This window comes from Ostrea edulis, chromosome 2, assembly GCF_947568905.1.
Source record: "Ostrea edulis chromosome 2, xbOstEdul1.1, whole genome shotgun sequence".
NCBI classification, from domain to species: Eukaryota; Metazoa; Mollusca; class Bivalvia; order Ostreida; family Ostreidae; genus Ostrea; species Ostrea edulis.
In genome coordinates, this window is record NC_079165.1 from 105,598,026 (window position 1) to 105,615,027 (window position 17,002).

Here is a 17,002-nt window from a genome sequence, read left to right on the forward strand (position 1 = left end):
CTGAAAACTTGTATTTTTAGAATATATAAAGGCTGAAATGATACATCCCCTTCATGATTCCAAATTGCATATTTTCTGGGTTTTTTATTGATGTACTTATTACATATTATTTCATAATTGAATCATTTGAAAAATTCTTTTAAGTTGCAATGAGCCACTTTAACTTATTTCGTCCAAATATAAAAGGTCAAGGTCATAAAAGACAGAACATATTTGGTAGCCTCCTTAGACCTGTCCATGGACTCAGTTTGACACTTTCGCTGATGCAGGACACAATGCATCACCTATTCATCGACAAAAATTGCATTGCAATATGGTAAAATATGAATATACTACGCACTAACAGTGTCAATTTCTGTTTATTCTAAGCATACCTTTTCCCTTAATGTCTTTAATGAATGGAGCCATTGCCACTGTAATAAAGTCTGGTGCATATCCCATTTCCTGTAGAATTAGAAAAGAAAAATAGTAGCAAGACACCAAGAGAAAGTTTGCGTCTTAAATTGACATATTGTAATATTTTACCCTGCCGTTTTTACCTACAAATTCTTATGTAAAACTTTAATTAAACCCCTCCTGTGGTCTAAGTTTGACATATTGTCTCCATGTGGTTCTTGAGAAGAAAATTTTAAAAGCAGTTTTTCATTCAAATATAATATTCTTACATAAAACTCCTGAACCTGGGAGTCTTAGTGTGAACAAATCTAAATGTACGTTATACTGGGATGCTTGCATACTTTGACATATCATATTACTTTCATGTAAAATACCCAAGAAGCATGTGAAACAAGAGGCCATTGGGCCACATTGCTCACCTGAGTCACCTTGGCTCATATTTAAAGATTTTTCCTATGTATTCGCATTTAAAACTTTGATCCCTATTGTGACCCCAACCTACACCCGGGGGCCATTTTTTCAAAATTGAATCTGGACTATGTCAGGACCTTTCATGTGAATGTAAACTTCTCTGGCCCAGTGATTTTTCAGAAGATTTTTAATGATTTCCCCAATATATTTGTATGTAAAAATTGATCCCCTATTGTCGCCTCATCTTACCCCCGGGGCCATAATTTTAACAAACTTGAATCTGCACTATGTCAGGAAGCTTTCATGTAACTCTCAGCTTTTCTGGCTCAGTGGTTCTTGAGAAGAAGATATTTAAAGATTTTTCCTACGTATTTGTAAGCAAAACTTTGATCCCCTATTGTGGCCCCATCCAACCCCCGGGGGATATGATTTGAACAAACTTGAATCTGAACTACGTCAGGAAGCTTTCCTATAAATTTCAGCTTTTCTGGCCCAGTGGTTCTTTAGAAGATTTTTAAATGACCCCACCCTATTTTTGCATTTTTGTGATTATCTCCCCTTTGAAAGGGACATGGCCCTTCATTTGAACAAATTTGAAAGCCCTTCACCCAAGGATGCTTTTGGCCAAGTTTGGTTGAAATTGGCCCAGTGGTTCTGAAGAAGAAGTCGAAAATGTAAAAAGTTTACAGACAGACGACGGACAAAATGTGATCAGAAAAGCTCACTCGAGCCTTCGGCTCAGGTGAGCTAGAAAAAAGAATACAAATTTATAAATGGATTGCATAAAATTAAAAGAGCGGAATTCTGCTTTAAAGAGGAAGAAAATCAGGTCTGATATTTTAACAAACTTGAATCTGCACTATGTCAGGACGATTTCATTGAAAATTTCCACTTTCCTGGCCCAGTAGAGGGGTGATGGTGGTAATTTAACAAATATTGAAAGAGGAACTCCTGAAATTCTATTTCAGTGGACCTATAATCCATTACGTAAAATCAGTTTGTGTCAAATCTGAGAATTTCATGTAAATCAGTCTTAGACAACATTAACATCTTACACTGTTCTTGTGCCTTGCTCCGATAAGCAAAGACATCGTAACCTCTGCCAGGTAATCAAAGACAAGATAGTCAATCTGCCCTCCATAGATCAGCTTCGGAGCTAAAACAGAAGTCAACATAATAATGACTTTATTCTCACATACATTTAAATGTATTACATACATTCTCACCAATCATGTACAGATTGTTTTATAAATATGGTAAATTGTATGAACATTAAAATGTCACAGTGATATATTTGTATTGTATGGCAACTTGCTGGTTAGATTTCTAAACTAAAAAATTCAAACCAGCAAGTTGCCATTAATTACAAATTTCACTCTAACTTTTTAATGTTCATATACATTACCATATATAGATTGATTGATTGTTTGCTGTTTTCCACCACACTCAACAATTTTTCAGTTATCTGGTGGTGCCCAGTTTTTATTGGTGGAAGAGAGAACCCAGATACAATGTACCTGGGAAGAGACCACCGACATTCTGCAGTAAACTGGGAAACTGGGATTCAAACCCGTGCCGACCAGAGGTGAGAGGCCATGTGATTTTGAGCGCGATGCTCTAACCACTTGGCCATGGAGGCAAGATCTGTGGTTACACGAAAAATCTGGAGAAAGAATATTCGACATAATAGGTTTTTTCCACAAAGTGAAAATATCATAAATACAAAAAACTGATCAATTTCATAAAAAACTAAATGGAAGTTTTTGGTGGGATTCAAATTCATTATGTTATTGCATCGAATTCCAAAATATGAAGATCCACCTTGGGGATAATACAAGAATAGGAATCCATGGAAAATAGATTTCAGTATATCAATAGAATAAAATCATGACATTTTAGCAATATAAAAGCCTGTATGAATTATTTCATGAATTTCTATGAAAGCATATGTTTTTGATTATCCACTGTCCTTAAACAAAGACAATAAATAGGTATAGAACTGTAGCTCACTCAGGGAAAAAATTGGGATATGGATATCCTGATGTTATTCACAGAGCAGCTACATAACAAATTCAACAATACATTAAACAGTGTCATGAAAGATTATACATGTAACTTGACAGGTTTTACAATTTAATTGAAATTGCACCCTTCTTAGTTTTTATTATCTAACATCACTCACAATGAGAGCAATTTTAATATTACCACATTGACAAGGTCATGTGGTCACTTTTGATAAAAGGCCCATGGGCCACATTGCTCACCTGAGCAGAACTTTGCATCTTTCTCTCAGCTAGTTTTTATACAGCATATACATGTACCATTACAGACCTCAAGCTGGTAATTTCAGGTTTGGAAAACTCAGCGATTTTTTTCTACCCATTGGTACTGGTACCCATTCAATTGGGAAAAATAGCATCAAAATTTAACAAATTGGGAAATGATTTCAACCAAAAGAAAAGAAAAAACAAAACAAGAAGTATTCATCACTTTACAAACTTTTTATACAGTAATATTTGCTGTTGTGAGACATAAGGAATCATCGTAGGCTCGTTTTAGAATTGTCATAGCTCTACAATACTGGATCTGTACTTTCGATTTAATACTGGAAGTGAACATTTTAGTTAACTCGTAAAAAAAAAAAAAAAAAAAAAAAAAAAATATGTTTATTCGGTATATAATACTTACAAACATACATACATAAATACCAAGGATAACCCATGAAAGCTCGAAAGCTTATTTCCAATGGGGTCCTTTTTGATGCACAATCTAAGTGAGCGGATCTCAGGATCTGGTTTTAATCAGATTGTTTTGATGCATGGATGTTTGCGCTAGGGGGTCATTTATGTGGGAGGAAACTGGAGTACCCGGAGGAAACCCACGTTTCCGAGCGGGCGACCGCCATACCCTCTCACATACAACCACTGCCGATCACGGGGATTGAACTCGGGCCGCAGCGGTGAGAAGCGAGAGCGCTACCTCTGCGCTACCCAGACACCCTAAAGTAAATTACAATGTTGGTGGTCTATTTTTCGACAAGTGAATTGGGAAATTTTAGTCTCAAAATTGGGAAAAATCAACGGTTTTTGGCATTAGGAATGGTACCGTTTATCGGTACCAGTTATATAAGGAAAAAAATTGCTGAAACTTGTATCAAAATGAGCATGCTTGCAAATCAATTCAGTTTAAAATCCCCAAGAAGAAAATGAAAGTTTTTACCATTAAATCAAAATCTTCTTTAAAAACTGCAGGTATAGGGAGTTTGAGAGATACTGGCAAAATATTTATGATAAATCATGATTGTATTAAAAAGTTGTTTTTGTTGTTGTTGTTTTTTTTAAACCTAAGATTGTGTTCCATGCCCCCTTTGTTTTATATGTTTTCTTTCTTTCTTTCTCTCTTTCTCCTTCTTTATATTTATGAAATGTCTTTTGCATACGAATATTGATGATATTATTGTGTAGATTAAATTACATATATGTATATAATGTAAAAGTCAAATAAAAAATCAAACAATAAAAAAAAATAAAAAAAAAAATCTTCTTTATAGTTTTCATTACTCAACCAATTTTCATTTATAAATATATCATTTCTTCATTAACTCCTCTTGGAAGGAGACTATGATATTTTATCTCCTTCACATAGTTCCCAACCATTACCAATCTGAACGCTGGTGAATCATTTGCTAAAAGTGGATGGTATGGAATAATGTATAAGAAATTATCTTTGAGGGGGATGTAACCAGAATTTGACAAAATTTTGTGGTGGGGGTATAGTAACTACCATATATGCTTGCAGCCTTGCATACAAGTCAGCTAGTGTACAAGTCAGTGACTGTCTTTCAAAAATTTTATTTAAGAATTTGATATCGACTCTCTCAGAAGTTGGACTGAAATTTTTATCAGATTGTTCATCAACTTTTAAAATACTTAGGATCGCTAGTTTTTATTGTCTTTTCTGTGTAGTGATAGGAGCTATAATTTTATCATATAAAACTTGATATCTAAGAGAAAATTTTTATTATGAAATGTTCACTGCTAGCATTGCCAAAGCTATCTTTAATGTTAGGAGGTACTCAATGTCCAAGTTATCCATTTGGTAAAACATGGTCAAATATAGGTGTATGATTGATCAATTACTGTAGTTTGATATTAAATAACAAATATTGATATCACAGAGTGTGACCATATAGCGGTCTGTTTTTTAATGGCTTTTGCCTCTTTTTAAATGAAGGTACTGGTAAATTTAAAAAAAAAAAAATCCACACTGCAAATCTTAATGTTGTGAATCATCTAGTACACTGTTTCCATACTCTGATTACGAATCATACTTGTTCTTAGTGAAATATTCGACACATACAAAATGCATGCTACATCTATTGACTCTATTGAACATAAATGATGAATAAAATCTATTTGCAATAATAACATCTCAGTGGTAGCAGGGCTCGAAATTAGCGAAAAATACTCGCAAAATGCGAGTACATTTGAAAAATAGCGAGTAAATATAGTGGACACTCGAAAATCTTAGCAAGTGGTGATTTACAAACCATGATCATATCGTATCCGTTTTATACGGTGATGTGCTATTCGCTTTTCTTAAACTTGCACTCTGAATCATACAAACGCTTATATCAACGACCGATTCCAACAACTGTTTCTATCCGGATTTTTTTTTGGGGATTTTTTAAGAAACTCGGAGTCAAACAAATGCTTTAGAGGTCGGACATCGCATATGATGAAAAATATAGACATGTGCCACGAGTCCTGTTCAACTATAGGGGTGATTAAATTGGATTCGAAGTATGATGTTTTTGTTATTCATTTATTTTTTTTAAAAATCGGAGTTTATGTTTTACCAAGTCTTCCGGTAGTCATTTTTATTAGAATCATGAGAATGTCCTATCTAAATTAATTTATTGTCATATTGAGGTTGGGTTGTAGTGATGAAACGAGTGCACTGCTCACCGCGTAAACGATTATCAAAAAAGTCCATGGGGCTCGTGATCGTGCTGCTTATAAAACCATGAGTCCGGGATTCGCTTTGAAAAATCACTAGTGACAACCCTGATGTGGCATAAAATTGGAAGACTGGATCTAGACCTGCGGTAAACAGGTTGTGGATTAGAGGTGCGATAATCAAGTGAACTAAACATTGCACCATATAACCTATGTAATTCAGTGTCTTGTCCAAACGATGCCTCTTGACCCACTAGGCTCAGTAATGATGGGGAAATCATTGATTAAAAAAAAACAACATGAAAAAAGAGCACTGCTTCTTTATTTTTATTTTAGCTTGTAGGTTTTCATTTTAGCCTGTGGATTTTTTACCCACAGGCTAAAATTAGCCTGTGGTAGAAAAAGTTAATTTCGACCCCTGGGTAGGTACTTGCCCTGGTTTAAAATTTGTGTTTTGCTATTCAAACTATCACTCTTATTGATTTGTTACAGACTAAACCAAAATTGATTCATTAAAAATATAGTCTAAAGTTGTAAGTTTTCTGTCAAGTCAAATAAAAATCCTTCAGCCATACTATGGGCATAAACATCTTAGCTAATCAAGGGTGACGTTCCAGTGCTTCTCTTTGTATATAAGTCCAGCATAAGCTGCCACAATGGTCTAGAGGTAGAGCATTCGCCCCGCATGCGGAAGGTCAGGGTTCGAATCCTGGCCACAACAGACTTGCGTCATTAAAACAGGTAGTGACAGTTCCATTGCCAAACACTCTGCATAAGGTGTGAATGTCACGGGTCCTATGAAATTACCTTTGATACGGATGTTCCGTGTCACAGTAGGTGTGAAATGCTAAAGAACCCTCACTGCTCAATGGCTGTAAACACCGAGCATAGGCCTAAATTTGAAGCCCTTCACCAGCATTGGTGACATCTCCATATGAGTAAAAAATTCTTGAGAGGGACATTAAGCAAAATACAATCGATCAATCAAAATTCTACTCTAAAAAAACCCAACTTATATGCGAATATATATATTGTATGATATGCCTGTTAACTATAACATATGTATATAATATGTATATGCCATACAGTTGATTAATTTTCTTCAGACGATGAAAATGTGAAAAGTTTATCACACACAAACAGGCAAAAACTTGAGCAAGTGAGCTAACAAACTGAATGTCACTATGCCTAGCTACACAAAGCCGTGCCGAAATGGCTTGGTAACGAAACGCCTTATAGTATACAATAAAAACATAACGTACCCGACACGGAGGTATCACCCCAAAAACCACTGGCACATCCTATCCTTACAGTTTTACCAGGTAAAAAGTTGGAATACTTTCTTTGATGAAGGTATGACAAACAAGGCAATGTTTTGCACCTATATATTTTCAAAGAATTTATCAGCGGTGGCGTAAACAACTTCATTTTCACTTTCAGCCGTCTGCTGACAGGAAGTTCTTGTCGCACTTGCGCAGTCCATCATATGACCAGTTCCGTCACTTCTGCCAAAATGGATGACAATATCGTCTTCAGTGACAGATGATAATCCAATGTTCCCTTTATTAATGGATGTGTAAGTGCATCCTCCTCCAGTTTTTCATTTCGTATGTAAACAGGAAAACTTAATGAAAATGGCAGCGATCACGGAGACAGTGTATGGAACGTCCGAGGAAGGACATGTAATGTCCGAGAAGGTTTCCTCATTAGCCACAAATATTTACAAAGAATTTGAGAGAATGATTAAGAAATATGACGAAGATGTGGTTAAGGAATTGATGCCATTGATAGTTGGTCTACTTGAGGGACTTGATCAGTCTCTCTCAGATAAACAAGAAGCGGATGTGGAGTTGGAGCTCCTGAGAGATGACAATGAGCAGCTTCTTACGCAGTATGAAAGGGAAAAGCAACTCAGAAAGGGTGCAGAACAAGTAAGTGGAACTGAACGTTTTACAAAAAGTATTTTAGATGAATATGAAGAGAACCAAATTTGCGTAATATTGAATTCTAACATGACCCTATTATTTGGTGGTGATACCTTACCTTTCTAGTTTTAATATCAGTAGTCATATTGATCATTTTGAAATTTTAATTATCATGATACTGCAAATACAGTCATAATTACAGTTTCAGTCTGTTAGATTTTTGTTTGAAATTCTAAAGTGAGCAATAAAATGTTTGTGTTTATGTATGCATATCGGCAATTACTTTATTTGTGGATATCTTAGAAATACTTGGAGATGGAGGATGCAGTTGAAGGGGAGAAGAAGAGTATGCAAGATAAAGTGGAAAGTCTAGAATCAGTAGTAAGGATGCTGGAATTAAAAGTGAAGAATTCATCTGATCATGGTAAGAGCATTGAAAAAATGATGATACAAATCTTTCAGGGTTCATGGAAAGTGTTCATTTTGAGGATGAAATAGTGACATACGATAGAATTGATTTATCGCATTTCAATGTTCAGTGTATGAAATTAGTAATTTTGTGAAAAGTTCAAACCTTCTTTGCTTTGATTTTAGCATCAATGACATGATTGAGGTGCATGCAGAGTTACAAGCAATAAAAATGTTTTCAACAGGAAAAAATGTTTATGTTATTGTTTAATGTAAATTATATATGATATAAACAAGTTGAATGCTTAATAAACATTGAAATAGTGTGTGGAATTAAAGCTTGTTAGTGTAAGTTACTGTTGTTTGGGTCAAATGAAAATATGTTGGATCTTATACAATTCTTGGTGCTGTTGATTCAAATGTCGTCTGACATGTACATCAAAAAACTTTTCAATAACTCTGGTGTATGTCAAACATGTTTCAGTTGTTACACTGTTTGGATTATTGTTTTATAGATGTTCATACACCCACCTAAGATGGTATGTATTGTGGTATGGCTTTCATGTCTGTCCGTCCGTCTGAGCATCTAAAGCTTTTTCCAAAAAAAAAATCATGTCTGCCTCATTACTAAATACGATGAGGCCTAGAATTATCAAACTTTGTCAGCTGATTCTGTTCAAGTAGAAGGTGTGTCACACTTTACAGTTAGGTCACTGTGACCTATAATTAAGATTACATGGTCAAATATGGCAAAACTCTCCGGCTCATAGCTGGACAATTATTTTACCTAGAATCATCAATCTTGGTCAGTTAATGCATCTTAGGTAGAAGTTGAGTCGCACCCTGCATTAGATTTACCTTGACGATGAGATTGCCATACATGTTATAATTATTCTGGGGCTCATGTCTATTTCAGTCCTATGTGTATAAGAAACAAAAACTTTGTCAGTTGGTGCATCTGTAGAGAAATGTGAATTACAGCTTAAAATCAGGTCATTAAAACATTTAAAAAAAATGAAAAAGATGTGTTTTAATTAAGTGAGGTAATCCCTATTTATGTAACAGTAATGCAGTTTTTCATAATGTGTAGATATAAAATACAAAGACATTACACAACAGATAGTGATTTCATTTGTGGCTCATGGGAGTAATGATCTATGGACATGCTAAAGTCATTTTTGTAAGAGCCAAATTATTTTTGTCAAATTAAAAGATTAATTAATTAATGTAATGTAATAAATGTAAGAAGGCTATGAAATGGTTTGTCTGACATTCCTTTAGTTATGGGGCATTTCTTGCAACTCAAAATTTATAAATAATTCATACCACGTGAAAGAAATTATCTGATTACATGTAAATGAAAATATTAGAGCTGCAACGAGTACCCGAAATAACCGAAAACCGCGGGTCGTGTTGTTCGGGTCGGGTTCGGTTCCATTTTTCTGTATTTTGGTTTGGGTTTGGTTTTTAAAATAGAATCATTATGTCACCAAAATCCTCAAAGGTGGCTGTATTTTGATCAATTGTTAAATGATGGCATTGTCGACAAAACTGTAAATAATGACAGTACATGGAAGATATGTCAGACGCATTGAAAATACGCCACAGGAGCAACATCGTCAATGACAAAACATTGAAAGCATGGATGGAAACGAGTAGAAGTGACAATGCTGTTTCTAGTACCATGGATGTCGAGTCTAAACCTCAGTCCACGTCCCCGAGTAATTATTGTGACAAAATACAATAAAGGTTTTTGATTTTAACTGTGTATTAGATTCTTAAAATAGTTAATTAGACCCGAACCGAAATACCCGAACCTGGAGTAAAAATTTTAGAACTGACCCGACCCGAAAATTTTTGGAACCGTGACAGCCCTAATTTCGTTTTGAAATTTTATTTCCATTGTAAGTTGAACAACTTAACAGATTGATTATGGTTAATAGTATAAATTCACTTATTGCTTAGTATAAATTCACTTATTGGTAAGTATAAATTCACTTATTGCTTAGTATAAATTCACTTCGTAAGGACTCATTTGCAGTTGGATTATTTTGTACAATTAAATCAGGCCATAACACAAATAAGTAAAATATTTGTACCAAGGTAGACATGATTTGTCTCATGCATTCCACTGTGTATGATAGATAAACATCTGACAGGTGTATTATGTGCTGTGGTGGTGAACGTCATTCTTACTTGAAACAGTTTCCATGGGTCATAAAAGCAAACCACTCATTCTAAAATAAATTGTTATGTAAGATATATATCAGTTGTTCAGATAATTGCTATTTTTCATATTAGCTATGAAGTAATTTCACTTTTATCCAATACTACTATAAAATAATGTGATTTTGCATCAAAGAGAGGTAATTTTATTACTTTAACCATACAGTGTCTCGGATGGAAGAAAAAGAAACAGATTTAAAAAAAGAGTACACCAAGCTACATGAGCGATATACAGAGGTAAGATATCACACTGGTTATGGCAAGCTGTTGTTGAGAATTGTAATTTTAATTGCAATTACAAAAGCAATCAGACAACCCAAGACTACACATGTATCAGACTACTCATCATTAGATTCAGACAAAAATTGAGATGAGATATGGATGATTTTATTATTACAGAAGTTCAGTGTCTATTTGATGATACAAGTTATTGTTATCTAGTTATTTAGAACACATATGGACTACATGGAAAGAGCCAAGATTGTTATGGGTACCGACAGAATGGAAGTCTCTAACAGTCCTCGTTCTAAGTGAGTACATGTAGATAGTATGATGTGGTAGATCTTCATCTTTTTGTTCCATGAAATATTTTTATGTGATTTATTTTTATGATTATTAATCAATGTTTATGTAGGATAAAGGGCCTTATTTAATTTTAAACAATTGACAAAATGAAAAATAATGTTATATGATATCATAGAAGAATTTGTTTAAGACTTTGGATCAGAAGATTTAAAATATCGTCGAGATGCAGTTTTTTTTTCTTCAAAAACTTATGGGAGTTGCTTAAGAAGCTTCCTGAAGGATACATGTTAAAAGTGATATTTGAATATTTATAATAATTATATCTAGCATAAATACATTGGTGAAGTCAAGTGTCTCTATTCTTAAAGCTTACTGAAAGAAGATAGTTCTAATATTCTCAAAGTAGATGTTTTATCAACATAAACTATGAATATTGTATCACTCTATTCATCTCTCAAAGTTTATAAGAATGTAAATATTTTTTGTAACAATCTACATGTATTTATCTTATAGCATAGCATACCTTTTTTACTTGTAAACTAAAGGAAAAACAAAAAGTGGAACCTTGGTTGCTCATTTGAATTTCTTCATTGTTTGGAGGGAAAATTTTCTTTAATATATCATTTTTATATGAAATCAAATTAAATGACATATGGTAAAATTTTGATTATGCCAAAAATTATTCCAGATTCCCAATGCATGTCAACATGTATGTAATTTTTTGTGTGCAAGTAGATTATATTAATCAAGGAAAATGATAAACAATAAAAATCTACATGGATCTTATATGTAACAATTGCTATATATTTTGCTTTTTTTTTTTGTACATCATTAATGAGGATGATTAAATCATAACAATTGCTCCTGTTAATTTTTGCGGGGGAAAATAGCCTGAGAACTGTAGGGGTCCAAACTCGGATTTTACTACCAAGAACTGACAGTGAAAAGAGTGATTTGGATGGTGTGACATATCGCCAGACTGAGCCAGTGTTGGGGTACTACCTGACAATCAGGGCATGACTGTACTCTGTCTGGAATGTCTTCATGACTCTGACATGTCTTATTTTGATCATTCCTGTTTTACATGTACAAGTTTCTGTTTCTCGATATCAAGTCAAATCAACTTTTTGAACACAAATCACTATTTCTTTTTCGCATTTACACAATGTCTTCATAAACTTCCATATCTTTTGGCTTTGAAACCATTTTGAATGCATTTTTATTAAGTTTGAGTAAACTCAGTTTACCAAATAAAATCTTGTAAGATTTGAAACAGCTTATATCACTCAAATGAAATTGTAATCTTGATTAATTATGCCAAATATATATCATTCAATCTACTGGATGTGCTTGTTTCAGAGTTTCTAAAAGTAAATATAGCTATCTAACAATTCTATTCAGAAATACTAATGATTTTTTATTGATCAAGTGTATTTTGCATAGTTTGATAATCCATTCATGTTACAGAATATACATCAAAACCAGTGAAAAGGTGTTTACAAATTAGCTAATCAAAAATCAAAGTGCTCTTCAACAGAGAACCTTATCTTTTCTCAATTTACAGTATTTACACCAATATTTAAGATAAGATTTAACATTTCTTGTTTACAGAGGTGGATTTCAGCTCCCAAGTCTGCGCCCTGTCAGTATTGCATATGGCCAGAATGTCACCGCTCGTTCAGGAAGCACACCCCCTAGCTTTAGTAGTTTTGATGACATGATGTCACCTCGCAGTGTGGCTGACTCAAATGTTAGTCTGCAGAGTGAGTTAGGAGAACTGGAGTCTCCCCAAAGTGCCAAAGGCAAACAGAAAGAGACAAAGACTTGTGACCAGGGTCAAGTGACAGACAGTATTAATGTCAGAGAATTCGCCACAGCTACAAGTAATTTACTTTATGTGCTTTATTCAAGGACATCGTTTAGAAAATGCATAAAATATATGTTGTGAAACATTCATTTCAGTGATTCCATTCACAGGCTACTATCACATTTCATAGTTCTGAATTTTTCATTTAATATGTTGTGTTCCATTCTTGTACAGTAAAACATGATTATGTAGAACATTCTTACGACAAATTAATGGTAACAAATGATAGAAAAAGTGATGAGTACTATGAAATAACCATGTTTTACTGTTCATCACTAAGACGTTGTTGAATGCATTTGTTTAAAAGAACAGGTGGTGTAAATTTGTTTATTTCACAATGTTATAAAAAATCATTGATAGCTACTAAGTTAATAGAAGAAAGTGAATTTTTGTATCTTTTCTTTTGGCAAGTCTTTTGTGGGGTCATTGTGAAACTGTTGTAAATGGGATGAAATTCCACCACATATTCTTATTTTTCTGTGTAAACTTTGCCTACACACAGATTTTACTTCTTGCTTATTTATGCTTAATTTTGGTGGAATGGCTGTGTTCATATTTTCAGAGTTTATATTTTTTTTTTACAGTCTTTGCGAAAGATTTCAGACCTGGCCAATATAAATGGACTTTCATCAATCTTTTGTTTTTTATGAATAACCAATATCCATAAATATAGCATTATATGAAGGCATTATAGATGAAGAATTAATTGCACTTTTATTTTTTGTTCTGACAAAATTTAATTAGTTGACTTGAGGATACTAAGCTAAATGTCTTGTGAGGCCTTAAATCTTTCGCAATGATTGGTTAATTCCTTCTTTGTTCGTATTATTTGCATGATTTGAGTTTGTTGATTTTTTATTCAGAACCTCCAAATAATACCGAAGAAAATAACGACACAACACATCCAAAAGATTCTGAGGAAGTGAGGGTAGAGAAAGGCAATCAGGGTGATATTAAACAAAATACTCAAGTATCTGATATAGAAAGTAAAAATACAGTGTCTACTGAGGACAGTCCTTGTGATAGTGCAGCTAGTCAAAATTCTCAATCAGACACTCAGTCAACCGACAGAACTGAAAAACAATTAGAAAATGAAAGTGGGCATGTTTCTGTAGATAATTCAGATGCAAAAGTAAACATTCAGACTGTTGATAGTTCTCCAGAAGTTAGACAACCTACCTCTGAGTTTAAAACTTCTACTCCACAAACTGATGACAGCACTAGTAGGGAAAGATATGATAGTAGATTAAGTATTGAGGAGGAAGAAGCTGAGTTTGAGGAAGATAAAATCATGGGTAAGTGGAGGAGAAACTCAACACTTCTTTATACTCTCTTTGTTCTTTATCAAGACCGTTTGTTCTGTTTCATAACTTTTCTTTGTATTATGTGTTAGTGGATGTTAAAACACATTTTTGTTATGATTAGATTTCAGTCGTAGTATGTACATATCAGGTAATTAGTTAAAGTTTACATCCCATGCAAAACCAATTTTGCTAATCACATACAACTGCCCTGAACATGCTTGATATTGCACATCGATGTACATTCGTATCAGTATATCATTCTACAAATTAAAATTGATAAAAAACAATTGTAAAAACATATATTTACACAACTAGTTTAGTTTAGTTTAGTTTACTTTTCACTCACACCATATTATGGTACATGAGGTACAATATATACAATATTTACAAATAGAATATAGTCAAGTATAACAGAACATTCATTAGGGTCCTGGGTGGAAAATGTTGGACCTTATGGTGATCACTATTTTGGTCATGGCTTAGGGCTCTGTATTGGCAAACTGGTATGGACAGATTTTTCCAAAGATATTTTTGTTAGGGATATATATGTATTGAATTTATTTCACTCATTAGAATTTGTCATTAAAAAGATTAAAGTTAACAACAAAATGAACATTTTCAGTGACTTTTTATGCCCCAGCCATGAAATGACTAGGGCATATAGTGTTACCCTCTTCCGTTCTTCTGTCATAAGTTAGTTTCTGTTCATTATCTTTGCTACAGATGCACATATTTAACTGAAATTTAGTATTAGAATATTCAGGTCAAGTTTTCATTTGGTTCTGGTTGAATAATTTTTGTCAGAGTTTTGCTCTTTGGACTTAAAAAATTTGAACTATTCCTAGTTTCCACTCATTATCTCATTATCTCAGTCATGCAGGGACACTGGAATTGAAATTCAGGATATACATATGGATACGTCATGCGAATACAAAGATTTAGTTCAGTTTAAAAAAAAAATTGGCAGAATTATGCCCCTTGGACTTAGAAATGTTTTAAACAATTCACTTTCTGGTCAGTATCTCAGTCATGCATGGACTTTTTAAATTGAAATTTTGGATATAGATATATCATGAGCATATGCAGGTCAATTACTATAAGGGTCCTGCAGTCAGATTACTTTTGGCAGAGTAATGGCCCTTGGAGCAAAGAAAATTTTAAACAAGTCAGTTTCCTTGGCCATTTTGAATTGAAATTTGAGATATAGATATATCATGAATAATACAGATCCAGATTTTATTTGCCTCTGGTCACATAATTCAAGAAATCCACAGTTTTGGCTTGTAGATGTAAGTGCATGACCATAAGTTTAGTTTCAGCAGGTCAAGGTTGTGTTTTGCCTCTGACAGACATGATGTAGAAGTCCTGCCAGCGGGGACATTCATGTCACTCTGACTCATCTAGGTTTTTGAAAAATTTCCGCATTTCGTTATTCCATGAATTTACCCTTAATATCCTAGTATACAACCATCATACTGAAAGTCAAAATTTAATGTTCTTAAATAATTTTTATTGGTTAATGTCTGACAGCTTTTCAATCAACAAGAATATTGATTTTCATAATAGTACTTTGACTTAAAGATGCGATTTAGTCATAGAATGCTCTTTTCAATTGTTTTTAACATTATTTGAAACTACATTATTTCAGACTTAGGAAGTAATAAATATATCTCTGCTGTCAATATTGCAGCTTTCTAATGAGCAAAAATATCATTGTAGTTTGGTTTTGTTTCTTAGGCTTAATTTGTGGTGAAGGCTGGAAATAAATGAAGGAAGAAATTTGTTGTTTTACAATATGTTGCAACAACGTTTGAGCAGAGCTTACAAATAGCATTTTACTATTCATTTGCTAGTCAAAATATTCTGCATACTTTGCTTTTCCTAACTGACTTTGTCTCACATTTCATAGACAATGACATTTAATGCACATCAATCCCAATTTCATTGCTTATTATCAACTTCGATTCTGTATCTTGTGTGGATTGTATCAGATATTGCTGGACAATTAGATACTGGTATGTATCAATATCTTGGTATATCGGTACATTCCTAATCTGTCCATCACACTTTTAAGTAATGTACTGTTTTGAGTAGTTTTAAAGACAGTCATCATACTGCATTAGTATCTGATGGCTAGAGTAAGATTTTGAGGTCATAGGTCAAGGTAGCAGGATATAGAAAAGTATCAGTCTTAATTATCAGCATTTGGAAGGTCATAGTTGATTTTGTTATCTAGTTTTATTCTAAATGAAGAACAATTGAAAGTACTATCAGAAATTATATACTTTTACTTTCTATCGAATGTGAATTCTTGTGAAAGAGATGTGAAATGGTCCAGTAGTAAGTTATGTGTTTCATATATGTCCTAAATTTACACCTTAGGTCATCATATCTTGTTAAATGATTCAAATTTGGAAGGGAATATCTTTTAGCTGCAAGTTGACCATAGTTACAATGTGCTGTTTTTAAAATCATGGCTTACAGGATTTACTAGTAAATGAAAATTTGAATATGTTTGCTGTATGTTGATAATTGTCAAAATATCTTGAGTTGAAGGTTTAAACATCAGGATCACGATTATTACATGTAAAACCCCTAGTGTACAATTTCTAGTGTGTATTGTATGACTGTCCTAACAGTGCACTTTATTAACAAATATTTCTTTATTCCTGCACTGCTTTCCTTGGACTTTTCTTTCTGATGGTAAGTAGGTCTCCCAGCTCTCCTCTATCTATGTTGTGCAAGAGCACTTTCATAACTTTTTGAAAATGTTTTCTTTTAAGGTAAGAATAACATTTTGTGGTTTATTATCTAGGTTTGGATCACACTTTGGCTAAAATTATAGCTACAACACCAGAACTTCAGGAAATTGAAGAATCTATGTCTAGTGTAAAGTCCAACCGATCTAGGGGCCCCAAGTAAGTTGTAGACCAATCATACAATACATAATGCATGCATATGATTGGATATTATGTAGGACTG

General features: G+C 33.5%; 2 protein-coding genes across 29 annotated transcripts in view; one reads left to right on the forward strand and one right to left on the reverse strand.

The window, feature by feature from the left end:
* LOC125681100 (uncharacterized) overlaps positions 1 to 7,213 on the reverse strand; it is a 31,338-nt gene extending 24,125 nt beyond the window's left edge. Inside the window, exons 1-3 of one of the 2 annotated variants that reach the window (XM_048921026.2) lie at positions 7,028 to 7,213; positions 1,863 to 1,963; positions 375 to 444 (exon numbers count right to left, since the gene is read on the reverse strand). In XM_048921026.2, the coding sequence (XP_048776983.2) occupies positions 375 to 444; positions 1,863 to 1,963; positions 7,028 to 7,193 (337 nt within the window). In that variant the 5' untranslated portion in view covers positions 7,194 to 7,213. The remainder of the gene's footprint in view (positions 1 to 374; positions 445 to 1,862; positions 1,964 to 7,027) is intronic. The other variant, XM_048921028.2, reaches the window with a different exon arrangement.
* Positions 7,206 to 17,002, forward strand: part of LOC125681098 (C-Jun-amino-terminal kinase-interacting protein 3-like) — a 47,984-nt gene continuing 38,187 nt past the window's right edge. For 14 of the 27 annotated variants that reach the window (XR_008800386.1, XR_008800385.1, XM_048921023.2 and 11 more), the window contains exons 1-9: positions 7,206 to 7,696; positions 7,994 to 8,114; positions 10,491 to 10,561; positions 10,766 to 10,854; positions 11,740 to 11,844; positions 12,461 to 12,732; positions 13,580 to 14,011; positions 14,142 to 14,168; positions 16,836 to 16,938. Coding sequence is in view for 25 of the 27 variants with exons in the window: in XM_048921023.2 (XP_048776980.2) it covers positions 7,394 to 7,696; positions 7,994 to 8,114; positions 10,491 to 10,561; positions 10,766 to 10,854; positions 11,740 to 11,844; positions 12,461 to 12,732; positions 13,580 to 14,011; positions 14,142 to 14,168; positions 16,836 to 16,938 (1,523 nt within the window). In the remaining 2 variants the exon portion in view is untranslated. Of the gene's footprint in view, positions 7,697 to 7,993; positions 8,115 to 10,490; positions 10,562 to 10,765; positions 10,855 to 11,739; positions 11,845 to 11,889; positions 12,342 to 12,460; positions 12,733 to 13,579; positions 14,012 to 14,141; positions 14,169 to 16,835; positions 16,939 to 17,002 lie in introns of those variants that run through there. The other 13 variants (XM_056155908.1, XM_056155915.1, XM_056155923.1 and 10 more) reach the window with 10 other exon arrangements.